A 25,143-nucleotide genomic window follows, 5' to 3' on the forward strand; every position below is an offset into this window, starting at 1 on the left:
AGCATCTCTTTTATGAGGAAAGGCTGAGGGAGTTGGGCCTGTTCATCCTTAAGAAGAGACAACTGAGAGGGGGACCTTATCAGTGTATATGAATATCTGAAGGGAGGGTGTAAAGAGGATGGAGCCAGACTCTTCTTGGTGATGCCAAGCAATAAGATACGAAGCAATGGGCAGAAGCTGATGCGCAGAAAGTTCCACCTGAACACGAGGAAGGACTTCTTTACTGTGTGAGTGACTGCACACTGGAACAGATTGCCCAGAGAGGTTGTAGTGTCTCCCTCACTGGAGCTATTGAAGAACCGTCACGATGCAATCCTGTGCCATATGCTCTAGGATGACCATGCTTGAGCACGGAGGTTGGACTGGATGACCCACTGTGATCTCTTCCACTCTTGCTTCCAACCTTCCAACCCCATTCTTGTGTTTGGATGTTATATTACCTGCCTTGTCGTAGTTCTGTAGAATATAACAGGTATTACCATTGCCATTCTTTGATCGAATGACGATATGGGGTGTGACTAATGTCTAGGTATCCATGCATAGAAGTATTATACTTTGTTCCTTTATTATTGCATGAGTAACAGTTTAAAATTAATTACACTGAGCTTTATTCTTTTCACTGAATTTCTTGATGGAAGATTTTCATTTATTTAAAGTGAGTTCTTGTTCCTGGACCTTGTTAACTTTTAAACTTGAAAAAAATCTCAAGCTCTTTGAACAAGGTTTTGTTACTCAAAATCAGAAATTTCTGTAAGATTATATATATTCATATGTAAATTTTTGTTTGGGTATTGTTTTGTGTATGTGTGTTTGTTTAGCTGTAGTGGGTAGCAGGATTCTTAAAAAAATCTACTGATTGTCTTACAAGTGGTGGATAAATGATTGAGTAGATCTCAATAAGAAGGTTACCTTGGAGAAGATTTGAATTTGTGCTGACCTTCAGTTAATAGCTACGTATAAGCTTTTATGCTTGTTACATTTGAGGTAGGTTACTCCTTCATGGAAGGTGCCTCAATCCTTCTAAATTTCTTACACGAGGTATAAAGTGAGAAGCATATGTTTTGGGCACCTAAAGTTGAAAGTTGTACTGCATCTTTACACTCTGCCTTGCAGTTTGGTACTTTTGTCATGTCTGTGTCATAGGCTACTTTGGTATGTATTTTTCTCTAACTAGGGCAAAAGGAGAGAATTACTATAGTAAGCTGTTCATATGGCAAGTGGTCCAATGTTGAAATAAACTTTCCATCCTGTTCAAATATTTTATTTAAGAGCGCAATATAAATGCTATCTCTTTTTTCTTTACCCATTTGGTAGTGGATACCCTGTTTTCAAGAAAACTAAATGGAAAATACAGACTTGAACGCCTTGTGCCAACTGCAGTCTATCAACATATGAAGATGCACAAACGAATTTTAGGACACTTATCTTCTGTATACTGTGTAACTTTTGATCGGACTGGCAGGCGAATATTTACTGTGAGTACAAAATCTTTATTTTTGTAGATTTTTTTTAAGTGCACATAGTATGTCACCTAATTGTTTCCAAAAAATGAACATAGTATAGATACTGATTATGTATGAAGAGCAGATAAATGCTTTACTACTATTACTCTCATTCTTGCTTTTTAGTAAACATACTGGTTTGCATGCATTTTAACCATTTTATTGGTTAAAATAGTTTTGACATAGGTTTCTTAAGACTAGATGTGATTGTGATTGCTGATCTGTGTAGTTCAGTGGGAAAACTGGTTTTTTTCAGTGGAAAGAATTTATCCTATGTAACTTCTTTTTTCTGGATTCGTTTTCTCTATCAAAAACATAAACAAAACAATGGATCGCCATCACAATTTGATTAGGAAGTCAGAACAATCAGTCTGTAAATACCGATTATTTTGACTCCTTTCTATAACTTTTGTTAAATTTAAAGCATGACTATTATGTTTACAGTCTGGTGATACACTTGCATTTGGTACAGCATGTTGAAGAAAACTAGAAAGCTGAAAATTCATGTGGTATATTGTAAAAAACGTTGGTTCACAAACAAATCGTCTTTATGAGATCCTAGGATTTTTTAAAAAATACTAGTGTTTTTAGTATTTTTAACTATTTACCTTTTTTTGTTGTTGTTCTTAAGACGTAAATATTAGACAGATGTCTGAAATCAGTACTGAATTGTGGGTTTCCCAAGGAATGGGGTTTATAAAACCAGACAGGTGTTAGTATAATTTGGATTTCTTGGTAAGTAGTCAACTTCACTAGAGACAAAGATATCATAAACACACACCTCATGCCAGTCCGTGGTGCTTTGGCTGCATTTTTTGCCTTTCCACAAACATTGGATGTAACTGAGACCTGTGTGGATTCAGGAGCTTAATTGTGTCCCTTTTAACGACATGGCAGATAACCGAACAATGCAGGTAGAAGTGCAGTTCAGGTTTCCTGTATCATGTATTGCAGTCCTAACTTCTACAATTCTTTCAAGGTGGTTGTAAATACAATTTGCCCTTTTACCCACATACATTTTGCTTTATTGCATGGAGGGTTGTGTGGTTACAGGAACGGACACTTGAAGCGTTTTGAACAGGCCTGTTTATTTGTTCATTTGTTACTTGAGGCATAGCAGAGACTCTTTTTCATATTTCTTTAGCTTTCATTGGCAAGCTAAGTCATAGGCATTAAAATCTTATGTCATGTAGTTTATGCATGGTTAACCTGTCAGGAAAAGGGCTCTCTGTTGTGGGTTTATTTTTTATGTGACATGGTAGAATGCATTGAAGATTTTATGTGTACCAGGTATAAAAAACGCACGTGCTGACACTATTTACCTTAAAATAAAACCTTCTCTTTGTGCTTCCCAGATGAAGTGAATAAAACTCCTTCTTAAGGTCTTCTAATTCTTAATTTTTCTGCAACTTTCCCATGTTCCTAAAATCATTATTTCCAGAGATATACAAAACTTGTGTGTGTCTATGGTGATCATTCCTTGTTGCACATTCCCTTGCTTTTTGCAGTCTGATTTAAAAGTGGTTAAAGAGAGAGAATTCTCTTGACTGTAATAGCAGTTTGTTTCCAAGAGAGAAGTAGAAGAACCTGAAATGAAAAAGGGGAGGGAGGAGGGGTAGCGCAGGGGGCAGGGCTCAACCTCAGAGCTTTGCTGGCAGTCCTTTGCTGACTGGTGTCCTTGAAAAAAAGTTCCCAGTTTAGGTCATGATTACTTCAATCTGGTGTTAAACAAAGTCACCATAGAAATGAATTTTGGCTGCTGAATTTTTCGTTTTGGAGGGCTTGGGACAGAACCTCTGCATTATTAGGTAAATCTTTTTCGTGTAGATGTTTAAGTGGTTGTTGGCAAATGGAAACCCAATGGATTGTATTCCACATTTCGGTAACATCCGAGTTGCTGTATCTGGCCTGTTGTAGTTGGTAGATGGATAAACAGTCATGAAACTGTTGTGTTGTAATTGCATCTATATAATGAAATGGTGCCAATTCTTTTCAATTTATACCACTATGACTTCTAAGGTCTCTAGTGTAGCGTGTAAATTTGCAGGCATCAGTAGGGAATTCTTCCTGCCTTCCTGCAACCTTCAGTGTGATGTTAGCTAGATAAGTTGTTTTAGATTTATAATTGTTTCTAGAAGATGCATCATAATTGTTTCCTGTTCTACCTGACCTCTGAGGGATTGAAAGCCTCTAAATTCAAGCTTTGTTCATGTTCTGTTTCAAATTAAAAGGAAAGAAAGTGATCTCAGCACATTTTTGAGTCATGCTCATCTGGGAGATGTTTTCTTTGCTAGAAAAATGATGCTTTTATTTTGCCTAAAGACAGTGGAAACAGGACATTATGCATTTTTCCTACTAGCTTAGTAGATCTTTATTGTGTTCGCTTAGTAAGGATTTGGTAGCAGAGGAGCTGCACTGGTGGCTTCTGTGAGAAGTTGCCAGAAGCTTCCCCCATGTTCAACAGAGTGAATGCCAGCCAGCTCCAAGATGGACCCACTGCTGGCCAGGGCCAAGCCCATCAGTGATGGTGGTAGTGCCTCTGGGATAATGTATTTAAGAAGGAGGAAAAAAGTCCCAGGGCAACTGCATTCTGGAGAGAGGAGTGAAATTATGTGAGAGAAACAGCCCTGCAGACTTGAATGTGAGTGGAGGAGGAGGAGGTGCTTCAGTCTCTGGAGTAGAGATTCCCCTGCAGACTGTGGGGAAGACCTTGGTGAGGCAGGCTGTGCCCCTGCAGCCCATGGAGGTAGACACTTTATATTTCAGGTCTCTTGAAAAGTATGACTTTGCAGAACCCCTGCAGGGTAATAGAAACAAGCATTGTCTTCTCTAGTTCCTGCACTACTTAACTTTCTGACTGCAAAGAGGGATGGCTATCTCCTTTTTTCCCTACCTTTATCTTCCTGTCTCCTCTGAGATTCCTCTTTCTAGGGAATTATAAAGATTGTGTAATAGTCCATGTAAGATTTCCAACTCAAGATTAATTTGTGTGTTTCTTGGCAGTTTCACTTCAGCCCACAAGTGTGTGTAATGGTAGGAAAATGAACCGATTTTACTCCATACCTTGGCAATGCGGTCACCAATTCTCTCTTGGTGTTGAACTTGTTCTAGGATTCACTTTTGACAGATGCTTTTTAATAGGCACATAATTCCTAGCAGTTGTAGATATAACCTTGGAAACGTGAGCTGTGGTGTAAGCCAGTGCTCTTACTAGTAGAACTGCAACAGTATTTTAAGAGTTGTGGATTGTTCTGCTCAGTTCAGATGTAATCACATGAATTTATTTGAACTCCAATATTGTTATCTTGCCAAGATGCTGCAGAATTTACAATTTTACCTTGTTTTTTTAATTTTTTTTTTCACTTTTCCTTCTCTCTCTTCCTCCTCCTCCCCCTCTCCCCCTCCCCTTTTTTTCTTGTTGAGATTTGGCTGACAGTCATTTTTCTCTGCAATAGAGATGTATAACACATGCCTCTATAGCCAGCTGGAAGGGAGCAGGCTTGTTTTATGCTGATCTTCTTTCCTTGGTTTGCTCTTATTAAATAGACCTCTGGGGACCCTCCAGGTGTCATTAGATCCCAGAAATTTATTTTTTCTTGCTGATCATTTTACATCTTTACATTGTCAGTGAGTGATTTCCACCTTTTAAAGTATTTTGGCAGTTTTGGTTTCACCATTCCTTACTACTTTCAGGCCTCTCTTTTGAGCAGTGAGACTATTATTTGCAGTGTTACACACATGCAAGCATGTGTAGGCTTTTGTCTCTGCTTGTTGGGTTTTTTGATGGTGACTGCATTTTTGAGTAGAATATACAACCTTCTTCATACTCTAAAGTCTTACATCATGATAACAGAACAACATGATCTGATACTATCATTCAGATAATTATTTCATCAAGTAGGTGGACAGTTTGAAGCTTTAGATATAGAAGTGCTAATTTAAATAGAAACAGGAACATTTATGGAAACTTATTAGTTGAGGAGCATGGGGGGGGAAAACCAAATCTAAGTGCTTTATAGGTGCTTGTATTTTTGTTTTAAGGGAGCAAAGGGGTGAAAACTGAATCTGCTTAGAGCTTTATAAGGAGAATTTAGAGGAAAGAAGGGGCCCTTTTCCCTGTAAACTGCTTTTAAAGCTCTGTGCAGCACGTTTGCTAGTTCTGTTATAAATCCTATCTAAGATGGTACTTTGGTAGTCATTTCACCACAGAAATGAAAGTATATCATAATACAATTACTTGGTGTGAACCTCAAAAGTCACAGATTACAGAATGATTGGGTTTGGAAGGGACCTCTAGAGATCACCTAGTCCAATCCCACACTGCTAAAGCAGGTAAAGCCAAAAGACTCACTCACTGAACCCGCTCCTTGTCATCCTGGCCTGCCCCTGTATCCATCCACAGCCTGGATCCATCCACAGCAGCAACTACCTGAAAGGAGATGGGTGTCAGTCTCTTCTCCCAGGCAACCAGCAGTAGGACTTAAGTAGGTCTTAAGCTCTGCCAGGGGAGGTTTAGTTTGGATATTAGGAAAAAGGTTTTTACAGACAGAGTAATCAGACACTGAAATGGGCTGCCCAGGGAGGTGGTGGATTCACCGTCCCTGAAAGTTTCTAGGATGAGACTGGATGTGGCACTTAGTGCCACGGTCTAGTGACCACGGCAGTGTCGGACCTAGGGTTGGATTTGGTCTCAGAGGTCTTTTCCAACCCAGTTGATTCTATGATTCTAAGAGAAATTACAGAATTCATGTTGTTCTTACTGCTAGGTGGCTCTATTTTTTTTTTTTTTTTTTTTTTTTTTTAGATAATGTCCTAAGTATATTGGAAAAATTGAAGATTAGGTCTTTGGCACTGTCCAAAACTTTGGAAAACTATGCCTATTAGTAAGGTGCTCTAGCATGCTTGAGGTGTAGAACTCAAATGTAAAAGCAATGAGATGGTTTGATTATTGTGCAGTTTTGTCTATGGGATATTTTTTTCTTTGGATCCTATTATAACTGCATTAACAGAGTAACTTATGAGAACAAGAATCAAGGGCTTTGGTGATTTCTAATTTGTGGAAGTGCTGCAGATGTGCAGGGGAGAGAAAGCTTTTTGTTTGGATACTGAAGGATGTGAAATGGTGCATAAGAGGCAAATATGGGGCAAAACCATTGTTTTCAACAGAGTGGCCAATCTGTTGATGAGAGGAGACTGTTAGAATACAAAAGATGTGGGAGGGAGGCAACAAACTACAATCACATGAGGATGTGATAGACCAGGTGGGTAAGCAAAGAACGTGAGGTGATGTAGACAGGAGAAACCTGGAAAACAACAAAGCTGAAGAGGGCCCACCCCAAGTATGCACACAGATCAAGAAACAAATTATGGAGAAAGCTTTCATGCTTGGAGAAATCATCCTGACTACGCACTTACCTGAATTGCCTGTACACTAGTGCATGCACTATGGAGAAATGTAGGAGGATTTGGAATTACATATGTAGTTGCAGGGCTACGATCTCTTCAGGACCAAAGAGCTGGAGTGGGGTTGGGTAGCTCACAGAACTGGGTTGCTGCTGTGGATGGATACAGGCTTTTCAGAAGGGGCAGGCCAGGATGGCAACAAGTGGGAGTTTTCATGGAGCTTTGCCTAGGGACAGGTGATGAGTCAGCTGAGAGGTCGTGGATGAGGGTTAAAGACAGACCAGTGTGGGTGACATTGGGGTATGTATCTGCTACAGGCTGCTTGATCAGGAAGAAGTAGATGAGGCTGCAAATGTTACTCCTGTTTTCAGGAAGGGCAAGAAGGTTGTTCCAGGCAACTACAGACCATTCATATTCGTCTTTATCACCTGAGAAAGTAATGGAGCAAATCCTTCTGAAAGCCACTTCCAAACATACCAACAATAACAAGGTGATCAGTGTAGATCTACGAAGCAGAAATTATTCCTGTCCAACTTGATAACCTTATATGATGAAAGAACTAAGTTGGATGGGGAACAGTAGTGGATCTTGTTTTTCCTGACTGAAGCAAGGCTTTCAATGCTGTCTCCCATAACATCCTTACCAACAAACTAATGAGGTACAGGCTTGATGTACACTTGAGAGTGAGATTGAAAATTCCCTGAACTGCCAGGTTCAAAGGGTTGTGATTAGTGGCACGAGGTCCAGCTGGAGGGCAGTCAATATGGGTGTGCCACAGGGTTTGGTACTGAGACCAGTACTCTTTTAATATTTCCCTTAAAGACCTGGGTGATGGAACAAGAGGGTACCTACAATAAATTTGCAGAAGATACATGAGTGGTGGATACATCATCCTGGGCAACTGCTCTAACTGACCCTACTTGAACAGGGATTTTGGACTAGACCGAAGTATCTTCCCACCTCAGTGATATTATGATTCTACCTGTCCATTGCTGTTAACTCTACAGACTGTAGTTTTGTTTCCTGGGCTGGCACCATAGCAGTCAGATAAGGGAAATGTGTTCTGCAGAGTCTCCATATGGAAGTTTTATGCATAGATGGAGCTAGTATAGGCTGTACCATTGCTCTCCTTACCCAAAAGGCAGAAAATGTAATTATAAACAAGCTTTCCTTACTATCTCCTTTGTCTAGGAGACCTGGCCCTTTTTTATAAAAGGTGAATGATAGTATTGCCCTGCCTTCTGGCTTCTGTAAAGTATAAATACTAGATAAACTTTTTCAGAGGCACTGTAAGTAGATGCAATAGGAAAAACTTGGGTGAAATTTTATAATGATGGTGTCACATTGTGACTTACTCTAGCACCTGCATGTGTCCAGTAGCAGATCAGTGCTCCAAATGTTAAAACCCAGGTTTGTATTGCTTCTGAATTTGACTAAATGTATTAAATGTTTATAGTAAATTATGTCTGTCAGTGTGTCTGTGCAGTGTTGAAATATCATTGTATTAAGGTGCAAAGATATTTAGACTTTCAGGAAGGCATGGAAATGTGAAGATAAATGGAGGAATGAATTCTTAATTTTTTTCCTGGGCTCTGAATTCATTGTATACAGGCAAGCAGCTGTTAGAATTGTGGGAAGACCAGCAAAACTTGAGTTTCAAGTATGAATATGTAGATGAAGCATCTGAAGTTTGTTGAGAAAGTGGTCATTTCAGTGTTTGTTTATGTGAATATCAAAGGAGATTTATATTATTTAGACTTAATAATGGAATAGCTGTTCACACGCTCTTTACCTCTTTGTTACTGTGGTAAGTATACTACTAATGCTGGTAGGGCATGATGATCAAACTAGGAAGATAAGGAACATAAGTGGGTGTAATACTGAATGACAAACGCTGAACCAATTCCTAATTCACTGTCACGTTTAATGTAAATTTTTATTTTAATGTATTGCAACAGCTTCTTCAGTTTGTGCTGGATTTTTGGAAAAAGTGTCTTACTGAAGCATAAAGCAATTTGCTGTGGGATTTGTGATCTATATTATATATGCATCATGCTTTGCATATACTCTTGAGAATCAATGTAAACTTGTGTTTTGAATGCAGTATGGAAAACTGCGGGGAATATCTGTATGTCATTAGTTTTGTCTTTCAGTTCATTGTGTTAGTTAACTCTAACATCAAAACAGCCAATGGTATGGTTGAAATTATTTCTACCTTCCTTTTAGGGATCAGATGATTGCCTTGTAAAAATCTGGGCGACTGATGATGGAAGGTTGTTGGCTACCTTGAGAGGGCATGCAGCTGAAATATCTGATATGGCAGTAAACTATGAAAACACCATGATAGCTGCTGGAAGCTGTGATAAAATGATCAGAGTTTGGTGCCTTCGAACTTGTGCACCCCTAGCAGTTCTGCAGGGCCACAGTGCATCTATAACATCATTGCAGGTAGGTTTTTGCTTTGCAAAAATGTGTCATTTCATTGAGAAAAGAACCACCTGAGAATGTGCAGTGTAATAAAATTGCGTGCCTGGTAACTAAGCCCTGAAGTAAGAAGGAATTTTCATGGTATGCATTGTGAAATAACACATTTGTTGTCAAAATGCCTGACCTTGAAGAACACTAAACATAATCCTTGTTCAAAAAAAATGCATGACGCATGTGGGCAGTTCTGTTTTGAAGTATCGTTCCTTTGCAGGCTTGTGATTCTGAGCACAGGTGCATTGAGTAGGAACTGCAGTCACTGCAGTACTTTGGTTTGCTTTTGTTTAGAGTTGCACGCTGTTGTGCAACTTGGATGGTGGGGAGGGAGGGAGAACCCAGAGTGCTTTGGCAAGTAACCCAGAAGGTTGTTCTGAAGGAAGAGCGACTCTGGACAGCACTGTGTTATTTTGGTGTTCATTGCAATTTGTTTTCCTTAAGTATGGTTTGATATTTGATTTTGTTTAAATTTTTTTTTTTTGGTGAGAAGTCAGTGACTTACAGAACTTCTTAGCACATCTGGAACAGATTAACAGGAGAACTTTTCTTTTTTTCTTCTCCCTTCCCCCAGTTCTCTCCACTGTGCAGTGGCTCAAAGAGATACTTATCTTCAACCGGGGCAGATGGAACAATATGCTTTTGGCTGTGGGATGCTGGCACCCTTAAAATAAAGTTAGTTGCTATTTTATTTGTTACTATTTCTTTTTATGTAATTAAAAATGATGTAGAAATGCTGGAGAAAAATTTGACTAAAACAAAACTTGTCATTGGCTGGTTCAGTGTGTGATTGTTGGGTATGATATATTTCTGATGTAGCTATAGCTTGCTTGCTTATCTCTTAAGAGCCAAGTTGATAATATAACATTTTGTGGGGTGATGCAGTATATCTGTTAATTTAGAAAAAAATGTCTACTGTTGGGGTTTTTTTGTGTAATATAATGTCAAAGTTGACGCTTTTTTGCTCTGTTGTCATCTCTTAATCTCAAGTGAAATGAAAATTAGGTTGATGATATGACTGCAATTTAGACTTCAAAATCCGTTTTCTAAGGAGACAATAATGTCCTAGTATAAATTAGGATGGGATACTTTTGATGTTTATTCTTTCCTTATCTATATTACTTTTTCACAATTTGCTTTGCATGGCAGAAGGCAGAATTCTTGGGCAGCTGTGTATTGGTGGCTGAAGTTGAGCCTTAAGTTTCTGCCTTCAAAAATAGTAAAAATATTGTCAGGACTTTCAAATAGAGATAGTTTTTTTAAAATCAGTTTGTTCAGTAGCTTTCAAATGCTTTTTGCTCTTTCTTTTCCTTTATCATAAAACACCTGTAGTTTAAAAATGGAAATGTTTTTTTAGTAATCATTAGTGATTTAGCTTTGAGGATGGCATGTGTTCTTCTGGATGTATACTCCTGGCAGGTAGGTTCCATTTTCTTGTAGTTTTGGTAATCGCTGTCACAATCTTTTTCTTGCATTGTGTGATGAGGTTATGCAGAGCTTGCAGGCACATTTGCTTAGGTCCTTTTCTAGTTGCCTGGACCCTAACTATTTTCATGTTCTCTGGATGTTTTGTCTCTTTTTTTGGTACTATAACAACCTGAGAGTGACTTCATGTAATCCGCTACTGCCTAGTGCATACTGTAATCAAAGTAAGACTCACTCCCTTACTGAGGAGTGTGAAGGAGGAGTTGCTACCTTGCTACCATTTTATTTTTCTTAAGGTTTCCTAAGTCTGAGCTGTTGTTGACAAGATATCTTGATCATTTACAAATCATTGCAAACCTTTTCAGCCCACATTTCTTTCTTTTACCTTTTTTCTCTTATTCTTTTTTTTTTCTCCTTTTCCTAAGTAAAGTTTGAGTCTATGGAAATAAATTTTGAAACAAATTCTGTCTTTAGAGAGTAGTGGAATCCTTGAGAGTTAAGTAGGTTATACTATATGAACTGGCAGATGAATGCTTAGAAATTATCAATGGTTGGTTGAATCATGGAGTTGGATGGGATTTATCTTGAGGTAAAACTTAGGGAGGGAGAAAACTGGCACTAGTTATGGTAGGAGATTCTCAAGGGATTCCTTTCCATGGGGATATGTAATTGTAGAATGAAAATTTTCAGTGAGATGTGCTCAGCAAATATTAAAAGAATAGTATAAGTATTAAAAGAATAGTATAAGTATAAAGATATTTAAGTAATGCTTTCATGTGTAAGTAGTCAGCAGATTTGATTAGACAGTGGCATAGAGAAAACAGATTAGTTCAGCTGTCTCATGTGGCACAGCAGGGAAGTGGTCTAGTAACCCATGTCACACCAATGATTCATGTTTCTTAACAACAGAGTGCAGATTAAATTCTGTGACTGGATTTTTTCTTCCCTTTTTACCTTCTGTTCTGCAAATATTTAATATGTGGTGGTTGAGAAGAGAGAGGAAGCCATTAGGCTGTATTTCTTCAGTCTGGAAAAAAGCAAATGGATGAAGATGAGTCATGTACAGTCATGAGTGTGTTGAGGAGGGCATGTAGTGAATAATTACTTGTTGGCCCTTGTGATTCTAGAGGGTATCAAGTGAAGGTAGCAAGTTCCAAATTGCAAGGAGGTGGTTCTTTACAAAACATGAAACTACGTTACGAAACTCCTTGCCACAGGGTATTATGCATTCTATGAGGATATTAAAAGGCATAACTCTGTGCTTTTTCTTTTTATAGGTCTGTGTTTGAACTTAGTAGAGCTGTTATGTATTTGAAATAATTGATGCTTTTTGATCCAAGGTAAAACTTGATAAAAATGTGGTAAAGTCTAAATAAGACACATATATGTCTTTTGGGACTGGAACATAACTGTATGTCACTTATAATAATTGGACACCTCGAAAATCTTAATTTCCTGAACTGAACTAGTTCAGGGAAACTTGTTAGTTACAGGAAGGTTTTTCTAACTGTGATCATTATGCTTATTCCAGTAAACCAAAATATAGGATACTGGGAAACTAGGAGTCCAGTGTGATCCCCTGGCCCCCCCCCCCCCCCCCCGCAAGGAGACTGCATTGCCCAGCCAGCACATCTCAGTAATAAGTTTGTTGTCGTAACAGTTTTCAGTGAGGTGATTGCCCTTCCTTACATGTTTAGATCTGGTTCTGCTTCCAGAACTGTGGAAACATGGCTGGTTCCCTCCACATCCATTCGGTAATATGCTGGGGGAAAAAAAGTACTAGCAATATAAGAGCATCAAAGGAAAGAAAGAGGCCTGTTAATTATTCTCATAAGGCCCTTAGGGAGGTTACTTTTTAAAAACATGATGTGTAGGCCATCTGGAAGAGAGAATCACTGGTGAAGTGGGAAGTTTGTCCTGTAAAAAATACAGACATGCTTCTGTTGAGTATCTCTAAAGAGGAGGAAAGCTGGCAAACAAGATCTGTTACCACAGTTATTCAGGCTCTGAGCTTGCTGCCCCGTATCTCGGTTGCAGCACCACTCCCACCCCAGGAAGGAGAAACTGGAGCTTTCAAGCAAGACCAAGAGTTTGAGTAGTACAGGTGAAGGGTGCTGTAACATTCTTAAGTCAGAACTTGATTTCATGCTCCTTCTGAGCTTGACTGCAGTCTGTCCTTCAAGAATGCAATTGCTATCAGAGATGTGTGTTACTAAATTATCCAATACTTCAAATGGTGACTGATGGTGAAGTTGAAATTTTAGTTACTTAAAAAAAAAAAAATCCAGATATCCCACCCCCCACTTTTTGTGCTGAGCACTGCTTGAATCATATGGCAGTGGGGTAAGAGTATGAGATGTTGGGGAGCCTCATGATGATCATGTAGTTAGTTGATAGAAGTTTCAAGATGATTGACAGTGCCAGCAGTACTTTGCTGAATTTTTTTGTGAAATACTGGAAAGGCAGAGTTGAGATACGCTATTGTGTTCAGTGTGCTCTTGAATTAAAAATAATCAGTTTTGTTTTTAACTACATTGAGAAGTGTTTCAGTGGAACCTGGTTTGGATGTATTGGTCTACTGTATCAATTCCCTGTCTTTAACTGAAAATTGGACTTAGTTTCTCCTGGGAAGAGCTCTCTGAAGGGAATCTTTGTAGCTTCTTCAGGAGATGAGGAAATTCAAAATCGTTCCTATTTCCCCACTTATAAAATAAGATCAAATATTATGGAGCAATTATTTCTCTCTAGAGATGATGAAAAATTGGAAAGCTCACTACCTTGAAAACTGTAGTATTTGCCACTAAAATAGACTTTGACATTGCTTAAGCCTTCTAATGCCTAGTGCCTTACTCCAGTTGTTTTCCTTTTTTTTTAAATCTCTGCAAATGTTTGTTTCATTCTTAGATTGCAAAAATTCTTGTAATTCAGCTTTGCCAGCAGCTCTGCTGCAGTTAATTAATTAACACTATCTCTGAAATTAGAGTCTTCCCATCTTGGTGTCTCAATTTTTTTTATAACCTTATTAATTGAGGCATGTTCAGTATTTGGGTCAGGCTTATAGCCCAGTCAGGGGATGTTTGGTGACAGAGCTCTGTTTTAATGAACTGCAAAAGGACACATTACAGTAGATTTGGTGTCATAGGATGAAACACAGACATTGGCACAGTTGACCACAAAATTCTCACATTGTTCAAAGGAGAGTGAGCAACTTTGTTCACATGCTTCTGTGACCAGTGTGAATGCATGTTCTTCAGTATTATAGAACCTTCTGTGTGCTGCTCTTCTTACATTGAAAAGATTTCTGACCAGGCAGTTACCATGTATGCCTAAAAGCAGTAACATTCCAAGTAGATCAATTCAGTTTCCAAAAAGCAGAATGATAAGATTGGTTGTTGCTTCAGGCAAAGAATTCAAAGGATGTGGCCCAAACAAGATGGGAAAACAGTTGAAAATTTAGGCAATGGAGACTTTTCCTGGATTCAATCTTCTGTTACTATTCTGGGTGGATAGAAAACACAGGAGTTAGATCCTGTGTCAGTTGACAGTAGGGAGGAAAGAGAAAAATCTGCCTTGGGTCATCAGAAATTGAAAAATAACGTGCTTCAAGTTGAAGAGAGAATTATTACAACTGGTCAGTGCATCAAAATTAAATTAGTTGCAGTGCAAAATATTTGCATATGTATTTTCTCTGAGACAAGAGAGTTATTGTTCTGCTTCTGCCACCTGTTTGGATCACAAGTTTCCAGTGTTAGCCTGTTACTGACAGACCATATGAACAAGGCAGTATAACTGTCTCACAGATTTGGATAGAAGAGCTTACTGTACTGCTTTTATTCTCTTCTATATTTTTTTCTCCCCTCATTTTAAAAAGAGGAAAAAAAACTCATGAAAAATGTGTACTGATGATTTTTGACATTCCTGGTTTTGGACAACACATTGATTTCTCAATTGTCCTCAGTGTGATGTGATACTTTCTATCTGCTTTCTTATGCAGATGATACTTGATATTAAAGGGGCTGGTCATACATCAGAATTCAGATATGCTGAACCTTTTTCATTAATCTATGAACGAAGTCTTAATTTGGAGATGTTATATACACATCTGTTTTCTGTGAAGAAGTCTTTCTTAAGCTACTACATGACCACAATTAGATTAGTCTGCAGGGCTTAGATGAATGAACTAATAAAACAATTAATAAATGCATTGAGAATATTTGTAAAGTGATACGTTACTGGGCTGCAACGAGGACAAACAATTAGCTTGGTTTCCCTGTGTTGCAAGAAATTTTACTTTTGTCCTCTTTCCTTGCTTTCCAAAAATACTGATTGCCCAACTCATTTTGAAAGACCACAGTACTGCTCTGTTGTAGAAGAATGACATAATCCTTTGTCTTCTAATGCCTAAACATGAGAGAGACATAAGTTGAAGAATTTAAATTGGTTCTCCAAACTAGAACGTAAGTGCATACTTGCTCTATTTTGCAACTGTCCTAACTCCAAAGGCAGAGTTTGCAAACAACAGTGGAATAAAACAGCAGCCTATTTATCTATTTACACTTGTTCCAAATTATGTAAGCTGCATATTGAATTGTCTGATAGTTCTTTTTATATTAGTATCTCAGTTAAGGAGGATTTCAGCTGTTTTGTAAAATAGATCATTGTCTTGTTCAGTCTATCTTGCTGTGAAGTTTGCTTTCACAAATCTGCAGGGAGTTACCTTAAAACTCCTAAAGGAACGGTCAAAGAAACAGCCTATGCTGAATGGACAATTTAGAGAAAGATTGCTGATGTTTATTACTTTATTTTATGCATTAGAATCACTAAGGTTTAATGCTTATTGCTTTGAGATAGCTATAACTGATCAGTGGAGAAAGATCTCTTTTGCATCTGCCTTCAGCTGAAATGAATTATATAGGCCATTTTGCTTTTAAAAGAGAACATTTTGGATAAATTATGAATATGCATTGTTTTATGTTAGAAGAAATCTTTAGTGATGACAAATGTGGGTGTAGTGCTGCTGTTCTCTAGTAAGTTAATTCTTTGAGGGAAGATTGCAGATGGCATACTATGCAAGACCACCTACTGGTTTGAGGTTGCTGCAGTGCATGAACAGAATTGAAGTAGTGATTGAAGAACGTGATCTGATTTGGTTTGGTTTTACACACTCCTGAAGTGCCAGATCCACTGAAGCTTTAGTTCTGCTTCCACATCAGGCTCTGAAATGCCTAGTGGAAAGCAAGGGCCATAAAGTAAAATCCCTTACAAATATCTAACCATTGTCCTGAGAGTATTTTGAGCAGCATTTGAAACTAGCCCCCAAAGAATATATGTCCTTTGAAGAAACTCTTATATTCTAATACTGTGAAAAACTCCAAATTTATTTAAATTTTTCTGTTATCCTTGTTTATAAAGAGCGCCAAGCTCTGTTTCTCTCTTGTAAAAGCAACCATGTGCTGCAGGAGAAAACCAGAGATCTACTACACCCGGTGGTTTAAAACTGAACTTCATGGGCAACTGGCTCTGTTATGCTTTGCTGATGACTTTAGGAGAGTGTTTTGTATAGAATTATCAGAGGAAAGAGAGGAATGGGATTTAAGTTGTGATACAACTCTCCTTGATACATTGATTACTTAGTCCATCTGGATGTCAGTTCCCTAAAGATCGGATCATGAAGCATAGTCACACGAAATTGTTTATAGATGGGCAGCCATCTGTTCTTTCATATTTAATTTTATCCTTCTGTGCTTTATTTCTATGATACTGACTTATTTTTTGAAACCCTATTAGGAAATTATTCAACTGTTTCTTTATTTGTAGTCCAAGGCCAACGAAGTTTACAGAACGTCCTCGACCTGGAGTCCAAATGATCTGTTCTTCTTTTAGTGCTGGTAAAAGACTTTATTTCCCCCCCCCCCTTTGTATCGATATAAGAAGTCATTTGAAGAGTAAAATAAAGTACAGTACAGTTACTGTAGCATATTTTTTGTTAATAAGATAGATTTGAGTTAAAGTGGCTGTTAAAAAAACCCAAATATTTAAAATAGAAATTTAGAATTTATGCATTAATGCTTGGTCTATGAAAATTCTTGAAAATGATTAAATATGAAATGTTGAAAGTAAGTCTCTTGTGACTGCAAATCTTTTTAAAACATGATATAAAACCTTTTTCTCAGAATGATTCTGAGAGTCAGCTTTATCTGAGGTGTAATTTATAGGGATTTGTACAAGAAGGTGTTGATTACTGAGTTCTCACGGTCTGAATTTCATTGATTCCAGAGCTGGCAACAGAAGAATGCAACATAAATAATTGGATAAAATGTTAAAATGTACTGAAGTTCTAGTTCCGTTTAATTTTAGGCTTCTAAGGGCTTAGTTGCAAGCAAATTACTCTAGTTAGCTAATCTTTCAGATACATCTGCTAATGCATATTTGTCTGACAGTAAATGTGAGGTAATTTAATTCCAGTTAAACTTTTGAGTTTCTAAATCTTCTTTTTACTTAAAGGTCAGTTACAGGCGTAGCTGAAATGAGATACATCTATAAATTTCAGAGAATAAGTTGAAATACTTGATGTTACATCCCTTTGAAGATGCTGTAATAACAGTAGATTTCCCTCTTTTCTTAAGTCTTATCTGTTTGTTTTTCTCAGGTGGAATGTTTTTGGCCACTGGGAGTACAGATCACATCATTAGGGTTTATTTCTTTGGATCAGGTCAGCCAGAGAAGATATCAGAGTTGGAGTTTCATACTGTAAATACTTTTTAAAAATTACATATGTATTTGATTAAAATAATAATTTGGATAAAATGGGATAAATCAGAGAAATTTGATTTTTTTCTTTTTCTACTCTTTTTTTTACACAGGACAAAGTTGACAGCATTCAGTTTTCTAATAGTAGTAGCAGGTAGGCACAATATTTATTCTGATCTAGTCTTTTGACATTTGTGAACGCTAGTTTCTGGAAGTAGTTATTTAAAAAAAAAACTTTCTGTTTTGAGTTTCATCCAGTAAAATCATGTATAGCTAATGGAGTCTCACTGTTTCATTTTAATAGTACTTCTTCAGTTTTGCAGTTGTTTTCATTGTAATGATTAAAGTATTTTGAATTTGCCAAAACTAAGGAGTATAAAAATAGTTGAAATTTCTTCCTAAGAAATGTATGTATGTATATATATTCACATATAAAATGCATGCATTTTTAGATATATTTTAATATGCAAACATTTTTTTCAGTTAAATGACTTCTGGATACAGAAAAAACATCAAACTAGATCTAACAATATTTTGTTTAGCTAGGCTAATGTTTTTTCAATGTTTAACTAAGTTCTGGATGTTGGATATGAAGGATGCTAAAGAAAAAAGTTCAGTTTCTTATGAAGTATCTGACACTTACATTTATTTGATGTTCTAATGTACACTTTTATCATGATATATTTTGCTCCACCCACCTCTTTCTCCTCCTCCTACCCCTGAACCTCAGGAGAAAAAGAGTGGGGGAGAAACTCAAGCTAGGAAATAATAAATGTCTTCAGATAAATATCATAATACTTATACAGTGCTAGGTTATTCTTGACCATTGGGAGTAGAGATCACATCATTAGGGTTTATTTTTTTGGATCAGGTCAGCCAGAGAAGATATCAGAGTTGGAGTTTCATACTGTAAATACATTATAGGAGTAGGTTTTGGTTTAAATCATGTCTGTACTTTTGCTGGCAGGGCTCTCCCGGCCCCTCAGCTGTTTCTACCCCTTCAGTTTCTTCCTTAGCTTTACCTCATGTAGTAGCATCAGTCTTAGGATGCTCATTGGGTTATGGTGTCCCTGTGCCAGAGCCATGTCATAACTCAGCAAAGCACGCAGAAGGTCAAAGAACAGTTAGTTTGGAAGGGGTTCAGGATAGGGAAGCAGGTTTGACTTTTTGCAGGCCTTTGATTGTTTTGCTGGTATGGGAAGGGGTTTTCACCTCAAACCATTTGTACAGCATTCTGACACTCTTTGAACTTTTTACTCATAGCTTCCTTTTTTGAGTTCTAAATTCTGGAACTTAATTTTCAAGTGTCTTTTCTGTACAGATCTGCCTTTCATCTCTGAGTAACTTTTTTCCCCTTTTGTTAGGTTTGTGAGTGGAAGCCGTGATGGAACAGCACGAATCTGGCAATTTAAGCGAAAGGAATGGAAAAGCATTTTGTTAGATATGGCTACTCGCCCAGTGGGGTAAGTGATGTAAAATGTTCTGCTATCAGATAGATTCTGGAGGGCCATTGATATAATTTATTGACTTATTAAAAAAAATAAAATAAAAAAGACTGCAAGAGAAAAGAAGAAGTGGGGCATAAATTATTATTGGTTAAATGTGTATAGCTCTTGAAATCCAATGAAAATAAATATTTGACTACATATTTAGCTGTGGAAGCTAGCTTGTCCTAATACAAGCTCCACTAGTATTTTGATTAGATTAAAAGAGTAAAAATTATTTAAAACCCATTAAAGGTCTTATTTATATGGCTTAGACATTTATTTCTTGAGCAAGAAAACCAGGTCAGATCTGTTCTTGAGACTGAGCAGAACAGGGTTCTTTTCATAGAGCATGCCAGAGCAAATAAATCCCTTGCTCTTTAATGGGTTCTCATTTGTTAAAACAAATCTGAGAATTTACAAGAGGTATGAGAAACTTCTGTACACTAGAACAAGCAACAAAAGAGGCTTGAAGATGGAGAATTACTTAGTAGGAATTGTGACTTATACCTTTTTATTTTGGCATGAAGATGTTTTCCAATTGACATATTAAAAAGATGTACAGTGGATTTAAGGGATAAACCTTCTTCCCCTTACTGTTCATATGGAGTGGTTTGAAGAACTACTCTTTAGTAGAAAAAAAATTAAAATATTTTCAGGAGTTATCCTGTGGAAATATATATGAAAGACCAAGAGAGGGATGGAAGAGAAGGCTAAATAAGCTGTAATTTAGTTAGATGTTTAAATGGAACAGTATCTTGTTAGTTATGGACAGATGCAACAAAACATGACTATCAAACTGTTGGACAGGAGTATATAAAATGCTGGTATTTTGATAATAGACCGAGTTACTCTCAGTACAAATTCTTAATTTTAACTGACTCTGGGGAAAATAAGTACAGATTCTTCTTCATTGTGGTCATAAATGCTGAACTTGTCCGAGAACCTGAACTGCTCATTTCTGTAAAGCACCTTTAGCAGAATTCTGTTTTGTTCTTGTGACTAGAGGGATAAGTGCAATTCCAAATTTGATCTTTTCTACACAAGCACAGTTTTATCAAAGAAAATGAAGTTGCTGCACTGAAAGGGGAAGAGTGAAGTCAGCTTATAAAGCCTCCTGGGTTCTGCATCAAATCTAGAAAGGAATCTGGCCATAACTGCATTTTCTATTATTGAGTTGTACAATATATACTATTTTGTAATGTGTTGTAGTGCTTTCTGTATGGAAGATTCTGTATTTGTCTATTCTACTTGGTGTTAACCTGCTCTTGTTGCATTTGGCTGATAATTTCCCAGAAATAAATGTGCTTGAGAATTCAAGGGTGATTTGCCTTTAAACCCCACTGACAAAAATGTAATTTTGGAGTATTCTGGTAGATTATATTATAGATGACTATTGTTTGGATTTCATGCAAGATTAAGCGCCATTATTACCAATAGTAAAGTGATACAGGGGTAGTGGTGTACTACTAAATGTAGTCTGAGAATTTAACTAATTTAAAGGTATAGAATACTTTTCTCCATATTTCAAACTACATATTACAAATATTCTCCAGAACAAATTAATGTTCATAAGTTGATTAGTTTGGATTTTCATTCTTTAGATGTCACAACAAATACTGTAGCTATCAAATTTAATTGAGTTAGGTCATGTATCAGAGGGCATTTTCTGGAAAAAACAGATCAACATATTATGTAAGATACTAAGAAGACCCTATAATTGTTTAAGTATCTACAGTTCTTTGTAATTGTATGTGCTACATAATGGAAAATATCTTTCATTTCTCCAGTTTCTTAAAGAAGTAATGCATCTGTTCTTAATAATATAGCAAAATACAGAAATACTTTTACTTGTTAGTAGCATTAAACTATTTTGGCATACTGGGATTGCTTTGAATTTTTTTGCTCTTTGGTTTTAGACAAAGTTTGCAAGGAGTTGAAGATAAGATCACAAAGCTGAAAGTGACCATGGTGGCATGGGACCGCCATGACAACTCTGTTATAACTGCAGTAAATAACATGACTCTGAAAGTTTGGAATTCTTTTACTGGCCAACTCATCCACATTCTCATGGTAAAGTGTACCATTTGATTTATCAATCCTGAATGCAAAATTTATGTGTACATCATCAACATTCTTCCTTATATGTTTTTTCCTATCTGAAAACTGCCTTGACAAATGTTTCCAGATAATTGAAGTGCAATAGAGATGTCTGTGAGCTGCTTATTAGAAAATAAAGCTTTAAAGTTGCAAATAACCACTGCTGTTCAAGATATCTGAAACTGACTTTGGACTCTTTGATTTTGGTTTTTTTTACTGAAGTGCTATCTTGAAGGAGAGAAGGAAACAGTTGTTGGATTTTTTTTTTCCTTTATTTAATGTGATAAATGTTTTGAAATACTGTTAATGGATAAATTTGCCCTTTTTAAGCAGACACTTGTGCAACCTAGTCATTCCATGAGTCACATCATTCCACAAAAAATTAGTCTTCTAGCTAAAATAAATCAACAATTTTACTAATATGATTTTTTTTTTGTAACTGAGAAAATGGGTAACTCTAGGTAACTAGATGCTCTGCTTAGAGATGAAAATACTTAGTGCAAAGCTTTAAAATAAAATATTAATTTTGGAAATGTTGTTCTCTAATTTTTGTTTGTATATTTGATTCTTTATTGATTTAAATTAAATGCCTAACTAATACTCTGCCTAAAAAAATGGAAATCTGTGGAATGTTAAGACCTCAAATTACCAAATGCTAAAGTGTCATCAAAATAGTTCTTTGGACATTTTCACAGTTTGATGTGGCAGTTGCTAGTGTTACCATATCGAATTCTTAGGTAAGTATTTGAGACAATACTCTTGTTCTTCTTGGTGTGTCTTTATTTTCAGGGGCATGAAGATGAAGTGTTTGTGCTTGAACCTCATCCGTTTGATCCAAGAGTTCTCTTCTCTGCTGGACATGATGGAAATGTCATAGTTTGGGATTTGGCAAGAGGGGTCAAAATCCGATCTTACTTCAACATGGTAATTATTGTGTTTTATGCAGATATGCCAAAGCAACCCTTTTGAAGTTTTGGTTTTTAGTACGTTCTTATATAGACCATCTTGAAGCATGTGTATAGGGCAAGGTCCTGCATCTGATGAAGTCAAGAGAAATTGCTGTTCAGTTTAGTGGGGCAAAGAGTAAATCTGTAATGTAAGAAGTTGTTCCTTTGGCTGTATTTTGTAGTGTTGTCTTTCTATATGCTTGATCCACATAAAATTGGAGTGTTAGCTACATTGTCAGAGATCATGCCTAAGAGACAGGGTCACAGAGACCCTCCTTTAGTGCTCTGTTTCCTGCCTGGGGAGCCAAGGTAGACGTTGGTTTATTTTTGCATTACTAATTCTTAATCTGGCTGAAGCTCTTCAGGAGTTACCTGATCTCATACAATGTTGCGTGCTGCCTTGACCCACTGGACTGAGTACTTTCAGCCTTTCTGTGTAGAGCTCCTCCACATGCAGGTTTCAGATTTGGTCTGTTCTGCACTAAACTAATTCTTCTGCAAGGTGAATGCAATAGGTATTTTCATCTGTTCCATTGTACATATCTTTTTCCTCAAAGAGGTAATGATGTATTATGCAATTAAGACTTTATCTCCTGGAGAAAATTACAGAAGTCTTTGTAGAATATGCTGAATCATTTGGAATGCTGAGAGTAGACAAATGGGCTTCAGCCATAGTGGAATGACAGTCTTGCAGACCAGCGTAAAGAAGATCATCTGAAGAAGAGACCTACCATAGACATACTCTCAAAAAAGGGGTGTTTAGAATGCAGTCAAGCCAGGAAGGTCACTCTGAACCTGAAGAAAAATTTTGACATGTGCACTACAGTACAGTTCATAAAGTCTGAGGAAATTCAGCCAAGCTGAATCAGAGAGAGGGCAACTGAAACTGCTTCAGCACTGGCTTAGGTTCAGTAGTTTACCCTCTGCATTGATTTCTGTAACTGAACTTATGAAGGATCCAAGACAATCATCTTGGAGCTATGAGCACAGATCTTCATTACTGGGTGCTGATCCCTGTTACCAGTTGAGGTCTATGTTCTCACTGAATTGTTAGCTTGCCTTTCCAGTACTACTTAAAATGGATCTGTGGTGGTTTTCATGAAGTTTAAGGTTAGAAGAGGCTGAGCTCATCTGTTCTTTATAAGGCAAAGCCATTTAAGAGCTATCAGGATCTAAATTGCGGGTGCCTGTGATGTCAGGCAACCCCTGAAAGACTGAAATACTTATTTTGAGAGTGCAGTGCAACACAAACACCTAAAAAGCATAGAAGTCACATATGTTTTAAGATCTTCAGAGTCAGAGAAATTTGTAGACAATCAGAAGATCTCGCCAGCTAGTAAACTGTGCTTCATGCTAGAAATTAATATGAGAAAGTCTGCCTGCTGTGTGAGATAAGGGGAATTATAAATCTGGTAATCAGTTTGTCTCCAACTCATTAAGTTGTATGAGCCAGGTATGCAAGAGAGGCATCTCTCTATGGTCTGAATATTTCTCCAGGCAGTCTTCTGTGTTCGATGCTTCAAAGGACATGGATGAAAATGAGAGGTTTTCTTAGATGACAGGGTTAGGGAGAGGACGTTGCACAGTTACCTTGCAGAGCTGCAAATGTTAAGTGTTCTGGTTTACTGCAGGAGGGTACAAATACATACAGAGCTGCCAGTCTTCTCCATTTCTTAAATGACATACTAGCTGGGAACATCAGTAGATTAGCCACTATTAAATTATTCTGAAAAGCACTGTTACCTTCACTGACTTGCTCAATATGTCATCTCATACTTCTGATAAACAGTATTTGTATTTCTGTTAAGAGGATGGGGAATTTTTACAGATTGGGTTCTTTTGGATCAAACAGGGAACATCATCTGGAGCAACCAAACCTAAGAATTGAATGACATGAGATATCTGCTTTACCATTCAAGAACCTCTCATTATCATTGCCTGGTCTGTGGTACCAGAACTACCGCTGGGTGACTTTATCATAGCAACAGCTCCTTAAAAAAAAAAGTTGAGACCTTGGGAATGGTGGCTGAATTAGCAGATTCATAAATGACTGTTGGCTTAATGTTAGTCCAGTCAGGTATTCCTATCTTAGATGCATTGCTTTTACATTGAAAGCCTTGTGGCAAATCCCTAAAGCAGAGATGGATATTTTTAAGTTGCTTTCTATCCTATTTCAAATACCTTCATTGTCAGCATAAAAAAAAATAAATTAAATTTGAGGGATGCAAGCAGTGTCAATCAGTTTGAAACTTAATTCTTTTATCTAGTCAATGAATATGAAATTGCAGAGAAAGCCGTAGTAACCAAGTATACTTTTTGTTTTGCATTTAATTTGAACTTTGATTCCTCCATTTGTTTGTGCCTTACTGGTTACAAATCAGTCCCACTAGGTGACTCTGGTTATGCTACAGAACGTTCTCTCCCAGGTTTTTAAACTTAAGATTTGCTATTAAATCAATTGTCACAGTCACGGTTAATTTGAAGAATGTTTGGTCTGTTTGCCAGATTTTGGTCTTTATGATTAATAATAATCTTAGTCCCATAAATGTCACATGGGTTTACTTTCAGTAAGTATATGTATTTTATCTAGTTCACATTTTGACCTGTAGTCTTTATTTCATTTGGTATAGTTGTGTAAGCATTCAAAACTGGTTTAATTCAGTGACCTGAGTCACCTAAACTCATGGAATGTATTTGCTATGCCAGAGAGTGAAATTTGCTATAGAAATATCAAGAGTGTGAGATGGTTAAACTTTTTAGGCAATTTTGAGATGCAACAAGTAAGTCCTGAGATGGTTTTAAATTGCATGTGCGAATGCAGGTATTTGTTTTTTGGCCTATATAATATTTGTGCCAGTCCTGAATTAAACAGCTGCTAATGAAGAATGTGTTCTTGGTGTATTTGTCATTCATTTTTCCAAGGAACCAATGAGGTTGTGGCTTTAGTGTTGTAATATTAGGCAGTTTCATATGCTGTATTTCCCAGGTACAACTGAGCATTCCAAAAAGACAGAGCAATAAACCTTAAGTGGTTGCTGCAGCCAACTGTTCCAG

At 37.1% G+C, this 25,143-nt stretch overlaps 1 protein-coding gene across 3 annotated transcripts in view; it reads left to right on the forward strand.

Moving 5' to 3' along the window:
* The window catches only part of PHIP (pleckstrin homology domain interacting protein), a 107,488-nt gene that overhangs the window by 19,303 nt on the left and 63,042 nt on the right, over nt 1–25,143 (forward strand). For all 3 annotated transcript variants that reach the window (XR_010429384.1, XM_064650076.1, XM_064650077.1), the window contains exons 7-15: nt 1,315–1,475; nt 9,132–9,353; nt 9,958–10,058; nt 16,626–16,696; nt 17,458–17,558; nt 17,672–17,712; nt 18,923–19,021; nt 20,962–21,115; nt 21,932–22,066. Coding sequence is in view for 2 of the 3 variants with exons in the window: in XM_064650076.1 (XP_064506146.1) it covers nt 1,315–1,475; nt 9,132–9,353; nt 9,958–10,058; nt 16,626–16,696; nt 17,458–17,558; nt 17,672–17,712; nt 18,923–19,021; nt 20,962–21,115; nt 21,932–22,066 (1,085 nt within the window). In the remaining variant the exon portion in view is untranslated. The remainder of the gene's footprint in view (nt 1–1,314; nt 1,476–9,131; nt 9,354–9,957; nt 10,059–16,625; nt 16,697–17,457; nt 17,559–17,671; nt 17,713–18,922; nt 19,022–20,961; nt 21,116–21,931; nt 22,067–25,143) is intronic.

The sequence above is a fragment of the Pseudopipra pipra genome, chromosome 3 (genome assembly GCF_036250125.1).
Source record: "Pseudopipra pipra isolate bDixPip1 chromosome 3, bDixPip1.hap1, whole genome shotgun sequence".
In the NCBI taxonomy this organism is placed as follows: Eukaryota; Metazoa; Chordata; class Aves; order Passeriformes; family Pipridae; genus Pseudopipra; species Pseudopipra pipra.